The 23,459-nt window shown below is 47.4% G+C and overlaps 1 protein-coding gene across 1 annotated transcript in view; it reads right to left on the bottom strand.

The window, feature by feature from the left end:
• GALNT18 (polypeptide N-acetylgalactosaminyltransferase 18) overlaps nucleotides 1-23,459 on the bottom strand; it is a 396,475-nt gene that overhangs the window by 181,731 nt on the left and 191,285 nt on the right. The window contains exon 3 of the mRNA XM_003412001.3: nucleotides 3,969-4,135. Coding sequence (XP_003412049.1) covers nucleotides 3,969-4,135 — 167 coding nt within the window. The remainder of the gene's footprint in view (nucleotides 1-3,968; nucleotides 4,136-23,459) is intronic.

The raw sequence follows: 23,459 nt of genomic DNA, 5'->3' as shown, positions 1-23,459 counted from the left end.
TCTCCCTCAGAGTGGCTGGTGGGTTTGAACCGCTGACCTTTCGATTAGCAGCTGAGCACTTTAACCACTGTGCCACCAATCCCTCTCTACTGTTTAATTTAGAGTTTCAACACCTAAGTCGCTCCCATCATGCGTTATCTCATTCAAGGCCTCCAAACAGCTCCTAAGGTAGGAATTATACATCCCAATTTTTTAGATAAGGAAAATAGGGTTCACAAAGGTTAAGCACACACAGCTAGGAGGAAGCGAGGAACAGTTAGAACTGAAAAGCTAGCCTAATGCCAAACCCTGGGCTCTTCCCACTAAAGTACAGTGTTTCAGGAAGGAAAAAAACCAAAGACATGCCTTTAAACAGTGGCTACATGTGAGCTATCATCATTATTATTGTTGTTGTTATTTTTATTACTGACATTTTAACTCAAGGCACGCTTAGCACCTTACAGCTTACATGAAACTTTCCTATCCATTATCTTGAGTTATCCTTGAAGATTTTGTTAGGCAGGCAGGGGAGGGTAGGACCTAATGTCCCCACATAGCAGGTGAGGAAACCAAAGCCCAAAGCCCCACAGCCAGGAAGCAGCAGAACTGAGACTAGAGCCCTGTTATGTTTCACCCCTGTTTTATATTTATCTGCAGAACTCCCCGACGTCAGGAGCTAATTCTGATCCACTGTTCTCTTCATCCCCTGGGCCAGGTTGGGTCCTCGATGAATGTTTGTTGAACTGAGTTGGCCTGACCTGCAGTAAGCAAAAGCCCTGTGCACGAAGAGATGGTGCCCAGGAGAAGCAGACCCAAAGAAGGAGCCTGCCCCACATATAGCCACAGCTGCTTCCCTTGAATCAGGCTGAGCCGGTTTGAAGGGTCCTTCAGTTGTGTCTTAAGGCCAGAGACAGCTCATTTTCTCTAAGAGCCACAATCTCAAGTGCCTCTTGCTCACTCTCAAGAGCTCAGCTCAGGCTGGCCTCCGGGAGCCCTGTTACTGGTCACCTCCCTGTCCTTTTCCCCACAGGGGTACTCCTCTGAGCTCCAGGCCTCTTCCTACCATGCCCCACCCCAGGCCCTACCCTCACTGGGTGCTGGGACTAAACAATATGGCTCCACTTGCCTCTCAGCACCCATCACCACACCCTTCTCATTGCCTTCAACAGTCTCTCCAACCGTCTAAGTGGGAGAAAGATGGTCCCTTTCTTCCCAGAGGCAACCCCGCTTCTATACCCAGGATCCCATCTTCTCTCCTCAGGGTCCCTGCTCCAAGCCTTGGCCTCCAGTGCCCACTTCCCCTACCACCACCCTCACCATCCAAATCACCGGGAGTGAGGCCTGGGCCCTCAAATGTCTTTAAAAGCTCCCCAAGCCATTCTAATGTGTGATCAATGTCTTGAGAACACCCTGCTTTAAAAAAAAAGAGAAAAATAGAACAAAACAAAATACAATGGAATTGAATAACATAGAACAGAATATAACAGAAAAAATACCAGAGTGCTTCACACATTGTAAGGCTAAGTATTATTTCTAAAAAGTTTTTTTCAATCATGTGCGCATATGGGTGTAAGTAGGTGTGTCATCCAGGATCATAATGAAAATGTATTTCTTGCTGTAGATTATGTAAAAACAAAATTGAAAACACTTCTCTAGTTTCTGCTTTAGCTCATGATTCTCCTCTACAGTCAAAATCCCTGAAGGAAGCATCTGCTGCCCTCACTTCATCTGGCTCCTGCAGCCCTCATCCCCAATATCCCACCAAGACTGCTTACAGAGGTTACCCCATCCTCTTCTCAGAACCCTTGTCATTCCACCTACTAGTGGGTCTGGGCAAATTCAGGAAATTCTCTGTCCATGGAGTCTGTGCTGTTCTCCAGGTTCTCCTGGCTGCTCCTTCTCTTCCTCTGACTCCTAAGTGTCTTATACTCAGTGCTCTCTCAAGTATCTGTTTTTTTGTACTGTTTCTCTTTTGATGCACTCTCCTCTCAGTCGATGCTTCAATTATTCTGTGCACGAGTCTCCAAATCCATGTTTCTCCAGTTTCCTCTCCCGAGCTCCAGTCTTGCAGCTGGCTAGTTCTGTGCCAGCTTTCTGGAAATCAAGTGGGGGGCTAAGGCAGGGGGCAGGGGGAGATAATACTGAAGGTGTTCAATTCAAGTCATGCATTTAACCATTACTGGCAGATAAGGCAAGCAAGGGAAGGCTTATCATCTACATTTTACAGAGGAAGAAGCTGAGACTCTGAGAGCTTGAGGGACATTTCTGTGGTCACCTATCCAGTAATGGTAGAGAAGGTCCTAGAAACCATGACTTCAGACTTCTACTCCAGAGTTCTTCCCTTCACACTATGTATAGGAAGCTTGACATGCACAAATGTCAGATTTTTCCCTTTTTACTTATGGATTAAAGACAAAATGGCATCTTTAAGGACATGACGAGGTTCACACCATGGGGAAAAAGTGAAAGTCTCCAAGATTTCTTCCTCCTGGTGCTTCTCTCTTCCTTTATGTGAGGAAATGCAGTAGAATGGGACCTGGAAATGCCTCTTTCTTGGAGGATGTACTCACCCTTGGGAGGATGGTTCTTCATCCTTGCCTCCTTACAATTTAAGAGATGAGGGGACCTAGCTGGTATGGGGAAGCCAAGGGTAGGGTACATGGGGCAGGCAAATCAGGCTGTCCTCACGTTAGCCTTGGAAAAATGAAAATTTGTTATGCATCCATCACTTGGGAACCAAGCAAGGTAACAGCAGGTAGTGGCTAGAGTCATAGAACTTGGATCCCTTCTTGTTGCCTTCACAATACACAATCACCTTCAAAACCACTGTTGCATAATTGCTGCCATACTTGAAGGCTTTCCCCCTCCCTTCACGTTGTGTAACTGTAACAGTCACATGATTCATATGCACTGCCCTTCAGAAAACTCTAAAATCTCCATCACAGCACTGTTCCTACATTTCTAACTACATGATGATAAAATGAAAAAGAAACTGAGTTTACTGAGATTATTTCAATTATCTGATATGTTTCAGCTTTAATTGATAACAAAACACAATTGCCCATTTGAACTTCTCATTACAACAGCTGATTCACTAGGGAATTTTCTGCCTGACCCAGAGAGAGCTCTAAAGATAACACGAGCCCAGTGAGCCCGTGAGCCAATGACCCAGTGGTCTATTTTTTAAAAATCATGCACTATCAGAAGCATATCCATAAAAAACCAAGAGCACTGGTTTTTAAACTATCTCAATACATGTTTTCTAAGTGTGGGTGGCATACGCGTGGGTAGTAAGAGGCCATGGAATTTGCACCAAGGGAAACAGGTAGCTGGCAGTGGCTGGAGAAGGGGAGAGATAGTAATGTGAAGGCTTCAACAAGGAGTTCGCAGGCCATCTGGGGGCCTGGTTGGGGCCAGATGGAACAGAGAACAGGTGTTCCAGCAAAGGGGCTAGACATTCAACAGCTCCATTGCTGTTGTTAGGTTACACATCCAGTACCATTCCGACTAACTACACCATAACTTCTACCACCACCTGCACCATCAACACCTCTGCCATCATCACCACCACTACTAGGATGACACCAACCAACAATCTTCTGGGGCAGAAGCCCAGGAGCACCATTTATGATAAAATGAAATGATGCTTCATAGGAAGAGTCACTGGAAATATTCCCTGTGTACACGGTGGGGACAGAGGTCAGGGTTTTTTATCTTATCATATTGCAATAGAATGTTGAAGGACAGAGTGGCCAGCCAGTAAGGAAAAGCTTGGGGACCAGGCCCCGCTGGGATGCAGAGAGGGTGCACCTAGAGTAATGAACCTTCCAGAGCAGCATCCACCACAAATCTCTCCTCTCTGAGTAGATATCTCAGAGAAGGAGCAGCCACAAAGGGCCTTCAGAAAATAACCCTGAACAGGAGATGAGCCTTCTGCTGAAATGCCAGCCATGGAGCATGGGGCTAGACCAGGGAGCTCGGGCACTCACCGTTGCTGCTGTTGTCATCTACCAGGATGATCTCCTTGAGCAGGTGTGAAGGTGTGCGTTCGATGGCTGAGTGGATGGAACGCAGCAACACAGAGAGAGCTTCATTGACGAAGATGAACACAATGCTCACCTCCGGCAGCCTGTCAGGGAAGGAGAGGTTGCGGCACCTGGAATTAAGAACAGCCAGAGTCATATCTGTCAGTGACTCTGCCAGGGTCACTCCAGGTGCTGGCCCACCCAGGTCTTGGCTCCAGTTTTGCTAAAGGGCCCAGAGTCCAGATTCTTCCCAGGGCCTCTTCTCTGATACAATTAAGAGACACCTTACGTATGTGGCAGACAGGCTCACAACCATGAAAACCAGTCTGCCTTACCAGAGAACCTGAATCTATCCCTGACTATCCTAGCTAACCCTAGCCCTACCCCTAACCCAGACTGAATACACAGTAGGCTGAGGTTTGCTTACTTTGGACATCAGGAAAGATCGATTGCTAGAAAAGGACATAATTTTGGGTTGAGGGTCAGTGAAAATAAGGGAAATCCTCAATGAAATGGATTGATACAATAGCCACAACAATGGACTCAAACATACCAATGCTCATAAAAATGGCACAGGACTGGGCAGTGTTTCGTTCTGTTATACATAAGGTTGCCGTGAGTTGGAGTCCATTCGATAGCAACTGAAAACAACAATCCCAGTTGGACAGTTGTGTCATGAGCACTTAGTGCAGCACCTGACACCTAGCAGGTACTCACTGAGTGTTCCCTGAAAGAATGACCAACATTTCCAAACCTGATAGGATAGAAAATGTAACCAAAGGGAAGGAAGTCTCAGTATTTCCAAAACGGCAGCTAACACTTAGGTGAAGCAATCCTTAGGTGACCAGCCAAAGGAGATAAATATGTCTCTTCCCCAAAACTCCACCGCCTGATTCCACCCTCCTTAACCCTGGGAAACATACTACCTCTGGTCTCACTAGCCCCCACCTCCAGGCATCACAAGGATCCAGCCTCCAGAACCAGGTTGAAGCTAGAGTCTCAACATAATTGCAGGATGGAAGGACTTCGGCAGCCACCAAGTCCAGTCTCATTTGACAGATGAGAACACTAAGGCTCAGAGAGGTTGAGTCCCCACCTACAGCTGCCTTATGAGTCAGTTACCAAGCTAGAGTCCAAACTCTGGTTTTCTGACATCTACACCGGGACTCTTCCCTGAAGGAGAAATGGCCTTGGGAGAGGTGACCCTAACTGCCCCATTTCCCTCTAGTTCCACTGAAAGCCTGAAGCAATTTGGAGGTCTCTTATCTAAAGGACATGAGGCCAAATCATAGAAAACTGCATGCCAATTCACACGTGAAGAGAAACATAAATCCTGAAATCAGACTCTGCAAAGAGGCCAGACTATAAGAAGCACCCTGGCTTCTGAGAGCGTGTCCAATTCCTTCCCCTGCAAGCATAGCCATTGTGGGCAGAAAACCACTCCTGGCACTCTTTCCTGGCTGAAACTCAACAATGTTCCAGAAGGCACCAAGCTCCCATCTTCAGAATAGTTGAATGAGATGACACAGCAACAATTACAGGGCCAAGTCAGTCCCTGTTTCAGGCATCTGTCCTGGGCTTAGAGAAGAGGCTGCCCACTCCTACCACCTGCCACTGAAGTTCCCAGGGGCTCAGGCCTGGGGACCATGTTCCAATGTTCCAAGTGAGAGGTACAACCAGGTTAACCCCAAACCAAACCCACTGCCATTGAGCCGATTCCAACTCATAGTAACCCCCTAGGGTTTTCAAGGCTGTAAATCTCTAGGAAACTGACTGTGACTTCTTTCTTTCACTGAGTCACTGTGGTTTCAAACGAGCAAGCTTTTGGTTCACAGTTGAGCACCTTAACCACTGCACCGGCAGGGCTCCTTGCAGCCAAGTTAGAACATATAGTAATGAGCATTATAGCATGGGGCTTTTGCTTGTCAGTAATTAAAGTGTGTGCAAGAAAGGAATGGGCCTGCTCTTCCTTAATGAGGAAGGCTGCAGGATAACCAGCACTGAGCAATTTGGAGAAATCACTACGGGGCCCCAGCCTGTTTAAGAGCACAAGATTAATAAACTAAAATCGCCGTCTCTATGGTTACCAGAAATTTACAGAAACTTCTATTTCCAGCTCTCCTTCTCTCTCACTGAAGGGGTATGGATAAAGGGAAAGAGCTGAACATTTTCCCAAATCTGCTTCATATTTTAAATTTTTAATAAACCCATCAAATTATCAGTTTGGTGTCGAATTCATTCATTCTTGTATTTATTAATGGAACAACAATTTATTGGCTTGTTCCACGAGGCAGGTACTGTTCTAGGCACCAAGGGTTCAGCAGGAGGTGAACCAAGTCCCTGTCTTCATGGAGCTTATGCTTGGATGGGGAAAATAGATAAACATGGACAAACAAATGGTACAATGCCATCATGCGAGCTCTAAGATGACAAGTAAGGCAGGGTAAGAGGACAGCGTGATGTGAGGACAGCTGTTCTAGAAGGAGTGGTCGGGGAAACCTTTCTGAGGAGGGGAGTTTTAATCAGAAATGCAAATGACACACAAAAGCAAACTGGGCAAAGGTCGTGTGGGGCCAAGGGGACAACGGAGGGACACAGCTCAATAACTGCGCTGAAGGGAGGAAGGAGACATTGGAGGGGAAGGAATTTAAAGAAGGAGAAAGGTTCAGATGTCATCTTTAAGCTCATCAGACCCTTTCCAGTTTTTTTTTTTTTTGAGTATGAATGTGATTTTTATAACAGCAATTGTAAGATTTGTGGTTAACAGTCAAAGAATTCCTTCTGGCTGGTACTTATCTAGCTATCAGGACCACCAGCTGGGCTTTCCTTGTTGTTCGGTGCCATCAAGTCGATTTTAACTCATAACAACCCCATGTGACACAGCAGAACTGCCCCCATGAGGTTTCCTTGGCTATAATCTTTACGGAAGCAGATCACCAGGCCTTTCTCCCATGGAGCTGCTGGGTAGGTTCAAACAGCCAACCTTTCCATTAACAGCCAAGTGCTTAACCGTTTGCACCACCAGGGCTCCTTGGGCATGGAGAAACGACCGGGGTAAGTATTTAAAACTCAACCTCCTTGCTCATTGCATTTTTAAAATAATATCCTACATGGTCAAACTAATAGCACATGATCTTTTCTTTTACAAACGTATAGTGAGCAGCTTGAAATGAGGTCAGTGTATCTGTACACGTTCACCATCCTCCCCACTGAGCTCCACCAGCAATGGAGACCGTGTCCCTTTGTCTACTGCTCATTTTCACACATTCCCAGGGGGGTGTCCTCGGAGGCCTGAGAGCTTCACAACCTGGATCTCCAGGTTGTTCCCAGGAGTGTTAGGAGTTAACTGCTTTCTCCTATTCTCTTACCTTTTTAGTTCTGAATATAACAGCTGGGTCTCCCCTTCCCTGCCATCGTTGTTAGGTGCCAACAGCTGATTTTGACTCATAGTGACCCCACATAACAGAGTAGAACTGCCCCATACGGATCTCTAGGCTGTAATCTTTACAGGGACAGATTACCAGGCCTTTCTCCCACGGAGCTGATGCTTGGGTTCAAACACCAACCTTTCTGTTAACAGCCAGTCACTTAAGCTCCTTTCCACCAGCACCTTTCCTTAAGCACCAGGGCTCCTTTCCCTTTTCCTATGAGACCAATTTTAATCTCTCCCCATAATGGCCTTGCCAGTCCTGATGGTTTTGAGCTGCCACCCTATCTCTGAGCCTTTCACCAATAAGAATCGAAATGTTAGGTTTGTTCTACACGCTAAACTGTGCTAATCACTATTTTCACATACAAGACACTTTTTTAATATACATTGTTTTTTAATATAAAAACTCCTTTGAACATAACAAAACACCTATTATATTGTATCATATTTGTACTTGTTTATGTCTGACTCCCACTATTACAATGTAAGCCCTTGACAGCAGGGGCTTTGTTTTGCTATTGTGCCATCTCCCAATCTTAGACTGGGGCCTGTCACATAGTGGGCACTCAGAAAATATATTTGGAATTCAACCAGGCTAACAGATTTATTGTATATAGGGCCTAACTTAAAAAAAAATTTTTTTTTATTGTGCTTTAGATGAAAGTATACCGAACGAACTAGTTTCTCATTAACAGTACACACGTTGTTCAGTGGCATTGGTTAACAACCCCACAACATGTCAACTCTCTCCCTTTTCAGCCTTGGGTTCCCTATCACCAGCTTTCCTGTTCTCTCCTGCCTCTTAGTCCCTGCCCCTGGGCTGGTGTGCCCCTTTAGCCTCGTTTTGTTTTATGGGCCTGTCCAGTCTTTGCCTGAAGGGTGAACCTCAGGAGTGACTTCACTACTGTGCTGAAGGGATGTCCAGGGGCCAAACTCTCAGGGTATAGGGGCTAAATTTTAGATGCAGGCCACTGATCTCAGAATATTCCTTTTTCTTAAAATCCTCCTCCCTCTGAAGGAGAGTCCTATTTTCTCCGCCCAGAAGGTTCTTCCTCTTATGTCCTCCCTCCCCACCCCTGAAATTATGACCCAGTTTCTCCTATTCTGTTTCCAGAAGCTCCCAATCTCTTTACGCCAGTAATTAAATGAGCCTCCAGGCCAAACACACCGACCTGCTTAAATCCTTCTTTCCTTCCTCTTCTTTCCTGGGAGCTGCTTATTCCCTCCCAGCAACAACCATACTGCTGGAGGCCTCTCTTTCTACATCACAGGGCATCCTCCTTCACCTTTCAGTTTTCCAAAAGTGGGTCTGGGTGAGCAGGAGAGACGAAGGATGGGCAGAACAAGAGACCCAAGGTAGGATAGTTTCTAGCGAAGGGGAGAAGAAGCTGCCCAGGTGCTTGTAATAACCCAGCTCTGCTCCCCTTGCTGGGAGAGCATGGGCAAGCCACTTCAGCTCTCTCAATGCCTTGGCCATAGAATAAGAAAGTTAGAAGAAATGATTATGTAGGCTTTGCCTCTCTCAAAATTTCTGGACCTTTTATGTCACACATGGTGAATAGAAGACAGCTCATTAAAAAGTGAGTTTGCAAACCTTCCCTCCCTCCCAACCAGCAACTTGTCATGACCAAATGCCACAAGAAATAGCCCCTTACCACCATCCCATCTAGGTAGGACAATGAACTCATCCCAGTTTGCCCAGTTTTCCAAGCAAAAATGGGACAGTTGGTCACCCTGCAACTAGACCACAAGCTTTTTGAGGGCAGGAACTGGTCTTGCTCATCGCTAAATACCCACTGCCCTACAGCACCTGGCAATTAGCAAGCAAGCATCAGTTTTTGCTGAATAAATGGATACATGCCTTTCACACTCCGTAACACACACACATACACAAACACAGAGTCATGGTTCATATCTTCATCTCAGTATTGAAGCAGTACTTACCTTGTTGAGGGGAGGAGACACAAAGAAAGCAAAAGAACAGCACATCAGGCAAGCTGCGCTGGACATACCTGCTGGTCACACCCACCATCCTCACTGTCGGGTACTGTGAGATACCACCTGATACAGAAGCCTGAAGAAGGGCAGCCTGAGGCCCTCAAAAGGACCACATCCAAGAGCTGCCACAGAAGAGGATTTCCTCAAATTCTAGCCTACCACTTCTGCTCCAGCTCCCAGACACATGCTTTGCCCTTCAACCCAGCCCTAAACCCTGTGGACTTTGCCTGTCATATCTGAGTTGCAGAGATGTTTACACCTAGCACCTGTTCCTCCAGGATCTGGCCGCCCACCCACTCTGCTGCAATCCTGCCCACAGCCAAAACCCTGCCCAGCCTCTCCCCAAACTCACCCTTCTCACCAGCCCTGGAGGTGTGCCTCTGCACATTCACCTCACCTGCCCTGGGGGTCTGCCTCTGCACACCCACTTCACCGGCCCTAGAGGTCTGCCTCTGTACACCCGCCTTACCTTCCCTGGAGGTCTGCCTCTGCACTCCCACCTCACCTGCCCTGGAGGTCTGCCTCTGTACACCCACCTCACCTGCCCTGGAGGTCTGCCTCTGTACACCCACCTCACCTGCCCTGGGGCATACCCCCCTCACCTGCCCTTGAGGTCTGCCTCTGTACACCCACCTCACCTGCCCTGGAGGTCTGCCTCTGCAAACCCACCTCACCTGCCCTGGGCATCTGCCTCTGCACACCCACTTCACCTGCCCTGGAGGTCTGCCTCTGTACACCCACCTCACCTGCCCTGGAGGTCTGCCTCTGCACACCCACCTCACCTGCCCTGGGGCATACCCACCTCACCTGCCCTGGAGGTCTGCCTCTGCAAACCCACCTCACCTGCCCTGGGCATCTGCCTCTGCACACCCACTTCACCTGCCCTGGAGGTCTGCCTCTGTACACCCACCTCACCTGCCCTGGAGGTCTGCCTCTGCACACCCACCTCACCTGCCCTGGGGGTCTGCCTCTGCACACCCACTTCACCTGCCCTGGAGGTCTGCCTCTGTACACCCACCTCACCTGCCCTGGGGCATACCCACCTCATCTGCCCTGGAGGTCTGCCTCTGCACACCCACCTCACCTGCCCTGGGGCATACCCACCTCACCTGTCCTGGAGGTCTGCCTCTGCACACCCACCTCACCTGCCCTGGAGGTCTGCCTCTGCACACCCACCTCACCTTCCTTGAAGGTCTGTCAGAGAAGAGCAGGAGACATGGAAGCCCGAGGAACAACACAAGTGTAACTTGTTAGCTGCCTTCACGTCAGCCCAACTTATGGCGACCTCACGCACAGTGGAATGAAATGCTGCCTGGTCCTGTGCCATCCCCATGATCAGTCTCTACCAGACTATTGCAATCCATAGGATTTTCATTGACTGATTTTTGGAAGCAGATCACCAGGCCTTTCTCCCTAGTCTGTCTTAGTCTAGAAGCTCTGCTGACACTTGTTCAGCATGACAGCAACACGCAAGCCTCTACTGACAGACAGGTGGTAGCTGCACATAAGGCTCATTGGCTGGGAATAGAACCCAGGCCTCCCACATGGAAGGTGAGAATTCTACCACTGAACTACCGATGCTCGCATTAAGTGTAACTAGCCCTCCGACATTTAAGCTCCTTTAGAAAGCCAAACTGTACAAGGCCAGCCCCTTACTCATTTTGAGAAGAGGCACATTGTCCTGTAAAATTAAGCCATAAAAGTTCCCTGTTTAGTTTTATTCTTGTTCAAAGTCGAGCCATTTCCCGCTAGAGATAAAAACAAGGCATTTCTGAGAGGGGAGGAATACAGCTGTCTACTAAGCCAGAATTGATGGTCATGATAAACTCAACTTGATCAATCTCAGCACATGCAAGGAGAGGCACGAAGAGGAGCAGCCACGTAGGGAGCCTCTTAGCACAGCTCCCCCGAGATTGTCTTGAGTTGTTTATAAGGCAAATTTATATCATGAGCTTCAATGCCATTACCTGTGAGAGGAAGAGAAGCAGTGGAGGACTGCGTGCTGCCAACATAGGCTCCCAGCCACCAGGGAGCACCCAGTGCGGCAGTCAATGTCTTCAGCTGTGCCTGGACATGTCCATATTGGGTTGGTGGATTCTCTCCTCCCATTGACCTCAGCAGATGCAGAAGGTCCTAGTCCATCAGAGCAGATGCTCATGGGTAGCTTGGCTGGGGGGGAAAACCCCAAAACCAAACCCATTGCTGTCGAGTCGACTCCGACTCATAGCAACCCTATAGGACAGAGTAGAAATGCCCCATATGATCTCCAAGGAGTGGCTGGTGGATTCGAACTGCTGACCTTTTGGTTAGCAGCTGTAGCTCTTAACCACTGTACCACCAGGGCTCCAGGTTGTGGGGAGGGAGGTGTATAACACTTCTTCCAAAATAAAGATCAAAGTGGAAAACGAACTAGGGTATGTTTGCCAGCACACAAGGAGATGGGGGAACGGGGCCAACTACTGAAGGGCTCTGAGAGTAAAGAGGGACCTGCCTGGACAGAGCAAGTGACAAGCTGACACTCTCAGGTAACCACTTCCCTGAGAAGAGGAGTCACTCAGGCCTCTTTTTCTTCCCAGACTTCTCCCAGAGTAGCCTTCCTCTGCAGCCATAGTTCACGTGCACCATTAGTCACCTGGAGCACAAACCCTGGGAGACAACCTGGCCCCAGGGTCAGCACTGTCCCCTTGTCCCTCTCTCAGCTACCGATTTCCTCATTCCAGCCTCCACCCTCCTACTTGCACCCACAAGACTCATTTGATCCTCTTCTCGTTTTACTTGGGTGGACTTCTGGCTTCTTCCAGAGCTTTCCAGCTTAGGCAGACACTCAGTCCTGCCAACTTCCCATCTGCTGGACTTAATGAAACTAGCAAATGAGGGTAATGCTGGGATTCCCATGAGACATGAAAACAGTCTAGATTTCACCCCCTCCACTGGGATTTCTATCTCTCTAACCTCTGGAGCCAAGAGGCTCCATGGTGCTTGCTACCCTCACTGCCCAGGATATTTAGAATTCATATGGAAATACTTAGACATAATAATAATTCCCATTTACTGAGTGCTTATGATGAGCCACAAACAACACTAAGAAATGTAGACATTTTTACTGTTTATTTTCCCATACTATTCCTTCCTACAATCCTGTGTGGTAAACATTATTATCCCCATTTTACAGATGAGGGAAATAGGGCCAAGGTGGTACGTTATCTGCCAGGGCTAAAACTGAGGTTCATTTGACTCCAAAGCTCTGCTCATATGCCCCTGCTAAATGGTGGTCTCCACCCTTTCTTCCATGCCCATCCAGAGATCCCCTTGGGAAGATAGTGGTATTGTGTTCCTGGAAACTAAGAGATTTGATGGGAGGGGCAAAATGGAAAACTTGGTCCAGACTGCCAATTCTGCATGAAGAAGGGAGAGGATGCAATCTGTATATTAGGATGACATGGGCCAATGAGATAACATGACTGAGAACACAAAGCCTAAGCTTGTCTTCCAGTTACATTGCCCTCTTTGGGATAAACAATCCAGGTGGCTCCTTGAATAAAAGTTGCTGTGGCCTCACAATTTGGTCCACAACTGATGGGACCAGAGATTGATTCCTGAGCCCAAAATGGTGATCAATGGGTTGGCCGTTAGCCTATGTAATGGCCTGGTGCAGGAGCCTTGCCCAGTCAGAGCTTGCAATGTTGATCATTGTGATGGTAAAGGTTGTGTGTCAACTTGGCTGGGCCATGATGCTCAGTGGTTTGATAGTTATATGATGTTGTGATCACTTCCATAATGAGATTTGATATTATGTGATCACCTCCATGATGGGATCTGTTGTGAGTAGCCAATCAGTTGAAAGGGAGTTTCCTTGGGAGCGTGCCCTGCATTGAATATAAGTGGCTATTCTGGCAAGGCTTGTGGGCTTTTGCCCATTCTGGATCTTGCAGCTGGCTCCTGTTCATCTGACCTCTGGCTCTTGGGACTTGAGCAAGCAGTTTACCTGCAGTCTTGCCTGCCGACCTTGGGATTCATCAGTCTTTGCAACCTGTGAGCAAGAGCCTTGTTTTCTGACCTGCCAATCTTAGGTTCGCTAGCTCCTGTAGCTACATGAATCAGGAGAAGCCTCTATCCTGACCCACAGACTTGGGACATTTCAGCCTCAACAACCATGTGAGCCATTTCCTTGATATAAATCTCTTTACATATACGTATTTATACACTTTGCTGGTTTTGCTTCTCTAGAGGACCCAGCCTAAGACAATTGTCAACCTATCAAGGCCTTTCTCTTGGGCAGCTAGAACATGAGATGCCCTAAGAAGGAGGTAAGCAGAAGGTTGGGCAATAGAAACTGTGGTGTAGGAAGCAGAACATTGTCGGTGAGTGGACTGCAAACATGGACACTCACCATCAGAGACACAGCAGAAGTTGAGCAAAGAGGCTGGCAGATCAGAACTATTCCAGACACCGTGCACCACGCTGCCCACCTCCCAAGCCTGGCTGTGGACTCTCTTTCCTGTGCTTCCCCACATCCCCGCATCAACCCAGAAAACCCAGTGCCACTGAGTTGATTCCAACTCATAGGGACCCTATAGGACAGAGTAGAACTGCCCCATAGAGTTTCCAAGGAGCATCTGGTGGATTCGAACTGCCAACCCTTTGGTTAGCAGCCGTAGCACTTAACCACTATGCCACCAGGGTTTCTAATGCATCAGCTGCCATTAACCCCAGCCACCTGTGGTCACCCGAGTATGTCAGTTCCTTACTCCCTGAGAGCACACACACAACACAGCACAGAAGGGCTCACCTCACCTCCCAGGCTGCATTCAGATCCCCTGTGAGACCCTCACCACATCCTCCACTTTGTTTTCATGCCACTAATACACTATTGCAGTGTGGTTTTGTGTGTGGTTATTTAATAAATGTCACTGTCCCCACTAGACTGCAAGCTGCATGAGGTCAGGACCATATCTGTGTTGGTCACCAGGGTATTCCTAGTGCCTAGCACCATGTCTAGCACGGGGTTGAAACTCGAAAAGCATCTGGCAACTGAATTAATGAACAAGTGCATAAGTATTTGAACAAATGAACAGTAGAACGCATTCAGGCCTGTGAATGCTCTGAGTGGGAATTCCACCACAACCTAATAAAAATGAAATCACTGGCTTGTACATTTACCCCATACCTGACTAGAACAATAAAACCAGATTGTGCAATAAGCCAGAGGGGTGGAGGGGGACAGGATACTGAAGCCAGTGGTTTCAGGGACCTGGCAAGGTACCACATCTGGCCCAGATGTGTAGGAGACAACGAATATCTGAGAACTGGGTGTTTTAACTGTGCAAGGCACGAGAAAGAGGCCAGGCCTGATCTACAGAATTCCGTAAAGGAATCACCGATGAGTAAACTACCAGGTTGATATGATTGTCAAAACATTTAGCTTTTATCCAGAGGCAGAAGTGCAACAAACTTTCTTTCTGGTGACTCTGCCAATTTAGAGAAAGGAATTGCTGTACAAAATGCAGATTGTTATCAGGACAAATGGGAAAAGCACCATTTAAAATGTAAACAACTGACAGGAAGCAGGAGGTCCATTTGTTTCTAAAACACCTTATTAGAAATCCAGGGAAAATGGATTCCTAGTGCTAAATGGATAACTGCTCAGGGACCAAGAGTCAGCTGGCACCCCAGTAGAAAAGCCACACCAGGGACCAGGTGTCTCCAAGTAAGAGGCTTGCTGGTGAGTGGGCCAGGTTCATGGCAACTAAAGCTGAGGAATGTGGGGCAGGAAAAAGTGGGTCTCTTAGATGAGACAAAGGAAGACAGGTAATCTTTGCCCTCCAGCAGAACCTGGCTCAGGGCTCAGCTGCTGAGGCCCACACCTCCAGGCTGGGGAGAGATTGCTTTCCTGGGACTTCAGGTCTCTGCTGATCTCCCTGAGCTTGGGTCCTCAGATCTGTCCTGCAATGCCTCCTGGGCCCTGCCCTCACCTACTGCCGGGATAGATGCCCGGTCCAGTGCTCAGTCCACGTGCCTCTGGCTCTTCTCCCACCTGATGCATCAAAAGATACTTAAAGGCATGACTGTGTCCCCCAAATCACCTCTTTTACAAGTCAGAGATCCAGGTAATAAAGTCACTTAAAGTTTAATAGCCATTACTATTTGCTAGGTTGGAAACCCTGGTGATGTAGTGGTTAAGAGTTTGGCTGCTAACCAAAAGGTCGGCAGTTTGAATTCACCAGGTGCTCCTTGGAAACCTTATGGGACAATTCTATTCTGTCCTTTAGGGTTGCTATGAGTCACAATCGACTAGATGGCATTGGGTTTTTTTTATAGGTTTAAGAACCAGTGTATTTTCTGAAAATGCTTTAGTTAAGGCATATTTTCCTCAACTATGTTTGGGTAGCTAGCATTTTCAAAGCAATAGTAGAATAGTTACTAAGAATGTTTATTTTACCTCTTTGTCCTAAGGCTCCCCTCATGGGAGACACATTCTCCACAGAACCATGAATGGTCTATGGGTGGGTCTTCCCTACAGAGCCAGGATCCCAAACTAGAAAAGCTCGCCTGGACAGGATGGGGCAACGGTGCTGAGACAGTGTGGTATTCTGGAGTCACAAGACTCAGGTAAAAATACTGGTTCTCCCTCATACCACCAGTGGGAACTTGGACAAACTTATTAACCTCGTGAATATTCAGTATTCTCCTATATAAAATGGAAATAATAAAAACTACCTCAGAGAGATGGAAAGGTAAAGTTAAATGAGAAAATGAACATAATGCAGTTTGCAAAGTGCCTGGCACATAATAAGTGAGCCAGTGGTGGCTCTAGTTAATTATTAGCCCATGGGCAGCAACTCCCAGATGGTCTGGCAATCATGATCCCGGCTACTCCACCTGGAGCCATCTTCCTTCTCTCCCACCCCTGGGTCTAGGCCCCAGGACCAGCTACTAATTTGTGAGACCCAGTGCAAAAAGGAAAAAGGTAGGACACCTTATTAAAAATTATTAAGAATTTCAAGATGGCGGCAGCAGACCATTAAACCGAGCATGGGGCCTTGTGCTACTACACAGGTTGCACAGTGTATTAGTGTCCTTTTGCTGCTGCAACAAACTACTACATGCTTAGTGGCTAAAACAATGCGAATGTATTATCTGCCAGTTCTGGACATCAGAAATCCAAAATGGGTCTCACTGAGGCTAAAATCAAGGTGTTGGCAGGGATGCATTCCTTTCTAGAAGCTCCTAGGAAGAATTCATTTCTTGCTTTTTCCAGTTTTTAGAGGCTATCCACATCCTTTGGCTTGTGGTCCCCTTCCGTTTTCAAAGTCAGCAATAGCTGACCAAGTCTTTCTCACAATGCCATCTCCCTAGTTCTGACTCTTTTGTTGTCCTCTTTCACATGTAAAGGTCCATTGTGATTACATTTCATCCAAAGATAATCTCTTTATCTTAAAGTTTGCTAATTAGCAACTTTAATTTCACAGATTCCAGGGGTTAGGACATAGACATTTTTGGGAGGCCACTATTCTGCCTACCATCTACACAAATGAAGCCAGCCCTTCTAATTCCCAACCTTCAGAGATCTCAGTCTGTCTAGAGTCTGTACCATTAAAATAATCTTGCTTATCCAGACCCCAGGCCCTTTCAATCCATCCACACAAACCTGTGGCCACATGCACAGAGGTGGCAGCAAGTGTCCACGGCCATCTTGGATGAACCCTAACCTGATCCTAGTGGCACCCAGAGCCCCTGGCTCCTGGCTGCATTCTCTCTCCATTATAATCCTGTCCTGCTTCTTTCCACTTTGGTGTTCACACAGGATTTCTCTAGCTCTGGTCCCACCTGGGGTTGCAGAAAATAGTCCAGTCCCCTTTACCAATCCTTCATGCCCCAGCCCCAATTCCTAGCCCACCGGTCAGCCTCAGAGCCAGCCCACCTTAACCCCTGGAAAGGAGAGACATGGACCTCAGGGGACATTGCAGAGAAAGGCAAAGTAATTACTGATAGGAGCCTCTCAAGATCTGCCAGCAAAAGGCAGGAACCAGCACCTGCCAGAGGCTCTGCCCTGAGCTACCTTGGAGGTAGGCCATAGAGTTGCCATGGCAACATGAAAGCCCTGAAGCCCAAGGCTGGGAGCCACCCCTCTCCTACTCAGGCCACAATGCCCGCTAGGGCGCTCACCCTTTAGACCTTCTCCGGGCTCCTATTTGGAAATAACAACAAATGCAACTTGCAGAAAATAATGTGACATGAGCCCATTGCTGCGGAACTAGTGGGCAGCACACGCCCCCTGCCCAACTCCACTAGCACTGGGGTGGGAAGTCCACCATTACCTTCTCACCCTGACCTTCCTTCTCCAGTCTGGAGAGCTTGCCTTAACCTCCATTATCCTCCTCCCAGACCAGCTCACAACCCACCTTCTCAGCAGCCTCCCAAAGATGTCTCCACCATCCTGCCTCGCCTCAGTCAGGCACGGACTTCCCTGATTTCTTTCGTGCACCTTCATGTTTTTTTTTAAATTGATGTTTATCTGACACGCAGTGAAATGCACAGATTTTAACTGTACAGTTTGATGGGCTGTGACAAATGTACACACTCAAGTAGTCTACCTCTCAGTCAAGACTTTTTTTGTTTTTGCCCCTCATAGGTTATTTTGCCCAGTGCCCAATGCATTGGGCAAACCTGCTGCAAAAAACCTCTTTAAAGTGTTAAAAAGCAAAGATGTCACTTTAAGGACTAAGGCGCACCTGACCCAAGCCATGGTTTTAAATCACTTCATATGCACGTGAAAGCTGGTCAATGAATAAAGAAGACCTAAGAAGAATCCATGCCTTTGAATTGTATTGATAAAGAATGTTCAAAATACCATGGACTGCCAAAAGAATGAACAAGTCTGTCTTGGAAAAAGTACAGCCAGAATGCCCCTTAGAAGCAAGGATGGCAAGACTTCATCTCACATTTTGGATGTGTTATCAGGAGGGACAAGTCCCTGAAGAAGGACATCATGCTTGGTAAAGTGGAAGGTCAGCAAAAAAGAGGAAGACCCTCAACAAGATGGAATGACACAGTGGCTGCAACAATGGGCTTAAGCATAACAACGATTGTGAGGATGGCTCAGGAATGGGTGGTGTTTCGTTCTGTTGTACATAGGGTCACTGAGTTTGAACTGGCTAGACGGCACTTAACAACAACAACAGATTATTTTAGGAGGAGGAGGTGGACCCTGGGAGGCAGGAGTAGGGGCACAGAGAGGGCACTGGCACTTCTGCAGCCTGCAGCTGAGAAGCAAGGGTTGGAGCAAAGTCAGCTAGGCAGAGATTCAGGTTTTCTCCCATTCAGCCAGAGGCCCGGTGTTATCCCAACCCAGGACGCAAGCCAGGAACCCCATCCCAGATCTGGCAAAGGCCCCTCATGGGGTACAGTCTGTGAGAATCACCAGAGGAGGTTGCAATGTTCTGACTCCCTTTGGTCTTCCCTCTTGAATGGCTGAGGGGCCTGCTCTGCTCTTGTTACACTGACTTAGGGAGGATTAATGGTATTTTGATTTCTTCAAGGAGTCCCTGGGTGGCACAAATGGTTAAACACTCAGCTACTAACCAAAAAGTTAGAGGTTCAAATTCACCCAGAAGCACCTTGGAAGAAAGGCCTGGTGATCTACTTCCAAAAGATCACAGCCATTGAAAACCCTATGTGACACACTTCCATTCTGACGTATGTGGGCTTGCCATGAGACAGGATTGACTTCATGGGAACAGGGTTTTGTTTTGTTTTCTCCAAAGCCAAGGGTCCTGAAGCTCTGAGGTCACTCTGCCCAGACCAAACAGCCCAGAGAAGGATGAAAAAACTGTGCTTCCCGTTCTCGTGTCCTTTCCTTCCCAGGGAAGGACCATCAAAATCAGTCAAGGGAGGTTCCTTGCAAATGCGTTCTTCAGGTCCTGCCTCTCTGCCACAGAGGCCACAGAGGGCGAGGGCTTCCGGGGGCCAGCGAGCCAGCCCATGCCTTACCAGAAGTCTGTGTGGATGACTCCCCACAAGGGGGCCGAGACATCTGATATCAGCGTGGCTCTTATCACCTGCTCTGCCCTCCCACCGCCTTCCACTCTGGATCCCCACTACAGTGTAAGCTCCATGAAGTTTTCTGTCTAATACTATCTGGGTGCCTGACACATACTAGGTGCTCACTGATCTTTGCTGGATGAATAAACTGATGAACCCTAGCAACCAATTAGGAAGAAAGCAAGAAAGCCGTGGTGATCTACTTCCAAAAATCAGCCAATGAAAACTCCACGGGTCATAATGGTCCAGATCACACCCGATCACGGGGATGGTGCAGGACTGGGCAGTGTTTCATTTCGTTGTGCAAGGGGTTGCCGTGAGTCAAGGGCCCACCTGACAGCAGCTAGCAACAATAGCAACCGGTCGGACAAACTGTTTCTTTTTTGGTTATTTCTTGTCCTGTCTTAGAAGTTTGGTCCTATCTCAGTTTGATGTCAAGGTGGGTCAGATTAAATCTTTCAGCACTAAGAAGGAAGGAGGTAAAATAAGGCACCAGCCAGAAAGTGATGGAAGGGAGAGTGGGGCAAGATTCCGAACACCCACTTTCTGGTCCAGGAATGAAGCCAAGCTTAGCATCAAGGCTAGAACTTAGAAGAGCAAAATCAAGAATACAAAGAGCACAGTGGAGAATCCGGGGCCAAAAGTGCCTGAGAGCAAACAGCAGTTAACGAGGAAAAGGCAAAGGGGCCCACGTTAGAGTGAGAGCCATAGGCATGATTCTTCTGGAGACTGCTGCTAATACGGGGCTTGCTCTCAAGATGCACGCCCACCCCACCACCTGCCGTGATTCAAATTCCAACATTAGCCATAGTTGAGGCATCATTCTGAGTCTTGGTAACGTGTTTGATGTTTCCTAAAAAGGCAATTTTTTCAACATTTAGAGACAGATCTTCCTCTCTCCCAAAAAAAACTGGTCAGCAAATGTTCAGTGCTGTCTGTATATTGTGAATAGCCACACCAATGGTCTCAAGCAAATCAACGATCACAAAGATAGCACAGGACCAGGCAACGTTTTGTTCTGTTATGTATAAGGTTGCCATGAATCAGAGCTGCCTCAGTGGCAACTAACAACAACAAATATGTTCAAAGTAGACCCCTCCCTTCCCCATGAGAGTGACATTTTAAGACCATATAGTACAGTGGTTACAAGGACAAATTTTATTGTCACACTGCCTGGGTTGGAATCTCAGCTCTGCAACTTGACCTTGGGTAGGTTATATAATCTCTTTGTGCTTTAGTTTCCTCTTCTATAACATGGAGACTAACGATAGTACCTACCTAGAGGTGTGAGGAGTCAAAGAGTTAATATAAACAAAATGCCAAGCACATGCCTAAAAGCATGGTGCCTGCTAGATAAATGTTTGCTAGTATAATTTGAAATAGCGAAGCTAGGAAAGATATTGCAAAAATGTTTCCAAAGTGAGTTAAACAGGATGAGCCAAACAATGAACTTGTTACAAGGCAGGGATTTTTTTAAAGGAAATTAAAAGACAAAGGCATTGTTTTACCTAAGCACATACTTCTTTTGAATGGTCCTCCAACAGCTCTGCAATCTTGGGTGTGTGTCTGGCGTCTGAGCAATAGCAGAACTAGACAGAACCTTCCAAATACATGTGCATGAATTTAACAAGGAGAAACTGCCCACCATGAAAGCCACTTGCTGATCCAGGAGCAAGAAGGCCCAGCTCTGCCTTTTACCAGACACTTAAATCCTCTGAGCCTTGGTTTTTCTGTCTATAAAAGGGGTTGAGAGATGTCGCCTTGCCCCCCAGGGAGGTGTGGAAGCTCCATAAACTGCAAAGCTCCTTGCAGAGGGAAGGCGTTTCTATTATGATTTTCTCTCCTGTCCAGCAGCTCACCACATGAAACTGCAGAACTCTGCCCATATAGAGTCCTTCAGGCATCCCTGGGTGGTACAAATGGTTAACACACTTGGCTGCTAACCAGAAAGTTGGAGGTTTGAGTCCAACCAGAGGTGCCTTGGAAGAAAGGCCTGGCAATCTACTTTGAAAAAAATCAGCCATTGAAAACTCTGTGGAGTACAGCTGTACTCTGACACGATGGAGTTGCCATGAGTTGGAATTGACTTGATGGCTAATGGGTTTTTTAGAGTCCTCCAGGGAGTCTTTCTTGGGTAAACTTGGGAAGTCCGCGCTGGGCTTGCCTCCTAAAATGCGCTTCCTTAGGAGTGTGTAGCCAGGGGCCCCTGCCCACCTGAGAAAGGCCATACAGCCTCTGTCACCTCTACCTTCCAACTTCCTGCCTGTTTTTCTCACACCGGAAGTAACCTCATGGAAGGGGATAATCTCTCTAGATGAAGGGTGAAGGGGCTCCAGCCTCAGCTCTCGGCCAGCATTGTACACAGGCAGAGTAAACATAGCTTTGGGCCTTTTTTTTTTTTTTTTGGCCTATGTCAAAGGCCAGGGTTTGGCTACCAGAAACAAAGGTTCGAATCTCAGCTACTTATCCAACTATGTGACCTCAGACCTAACCTAACACGTACTCTTTCTGAGCCTCACCTAATGAGCGATTTCTCAGAATAAGCTATTTCCTTCTCCACCATCACTGCCACTTCCAAATGAAAAGGGCATTATCAAGTTAAATCCTGTATGAATACCAGTTATTGTTATAACCATGTTGCAATCTATAAGTTCCACCCTTTCCTTGGCTTCTTTATTGTATTCCCTTTAATTTTGAAAAAATGTGGGTCTCTGTTTGGTGCTAGACCTGGCTACCAAAGGTGAGGCTCCTGTGATGGCCAAGGGTCAAGGCCTGTGCAGGAGCCCTGGGGCCCCCACTCCTCCTGAGGGCCTTTCCTCCGGAGCCTCTTGGTCTTGCCCACATCATACCTGGTTTTCCCTCAGGCCCACATATGGTCTTCGTGGCACTCGCAGTGGGTTCAGTCCCTGTGGCACTTAGTTGAAGTCACCTTCTGGATATTCCCAAAATCCAGCCTCATGTCAACACCTGCCCCACTGCCATCCTAGTCCAAGCCACCATCATTTCTCACCAAGATTTGCAGAAGCCTCGTAACTGATCTCTCTGCTTCCATCCTTGCCCACTGTCTTAGTCATCTAGTACTTGCTATAACAGAAATGCCACAAGTGGATGGCTTTAACACAGAGAAATTTATTCTCTCAGTCTAGGAAGCTAGAAGTCCTAATTCAGGGCACCAGCTCCGGGATAAGTCTTTCTCTCTCTGTCGACTCTGGAAGAAGGTCCATGTCGTCTTTCTTCCCCATCAAGGAACTTCTCAATGCAAAAACCCCGGGTCCAAAGGACGTGCTATTCTCCTGACTCTTGTTTCTTGGTGGTATGAGGTCCCCCTGTCTCTGTGCTTCCTTCTCTCTTTTATACCTTGAAAGAGATTGACTTAAGATACAACCTAATCTTGTACATCGAGCCCTGCCTCATTAACTTAACTGCCTGTAATCTGGCCTCATTAACATCCTAGAGGCAGGACCCACAACAAACAGGAAAATCACCTCAGATGACAAAATGGTGAACAATCACACAATACTGGGAATCATGGCCTAGCCAAGTTGACACACATTTTGGGGGAACATAATTCAATCCATGACACCCCCTTCAATCTATTTTCAGCACAGCAGTCAGAGCAGGCTCTACAAAGGACAATCACAGCACGTTACTGCTCTGCTCAAGCCCTTCCTGTGGATCCCCATCTCACAGTAAAAGTCACACACCTTGCAACAGCCTGCAAGGCCATTCTCCTGCAGTTCTCAAGCTTGGCTGCACTTTAGAACCACCCAGAAACTATAAGAAGCTCTGGAGTAGTGATTAAGAGTTGGCTGCTAACCAAAAGGTTAGCAATTCAAATCCACCAGCTACTCCTTGGAAACCCTGTGGGGCAGTTCTACTCTGTCCAATAGGGTCACTATGAGTCAGAATTGACTTGATGATAACTTTTTTTTTTTTTTAGGAGCTATAAACAATGCTGATCCTCAGTTCACCCCCCAAAAACTCTT

Source organism: Loxodonta africana, chromosome 7 (assembly GCF_030014295.1).
Source record: "Loxodonta africana isolate mLoxAfr1 chromosome 7, mLoxAfr1.hap2, whole genome shotgun sequence".
In the NCBI taxonomy this organism is placed as follows: domain Eukaryota; kingdom Metazoa; phylum Chordata; class Mammalia; order Proboscidea; family Elephantidae; genus Loxodonta; species Loxodonta africana.
This window is presented reverse-complemented; position numbering and strand designations above follow the sequence as displayed.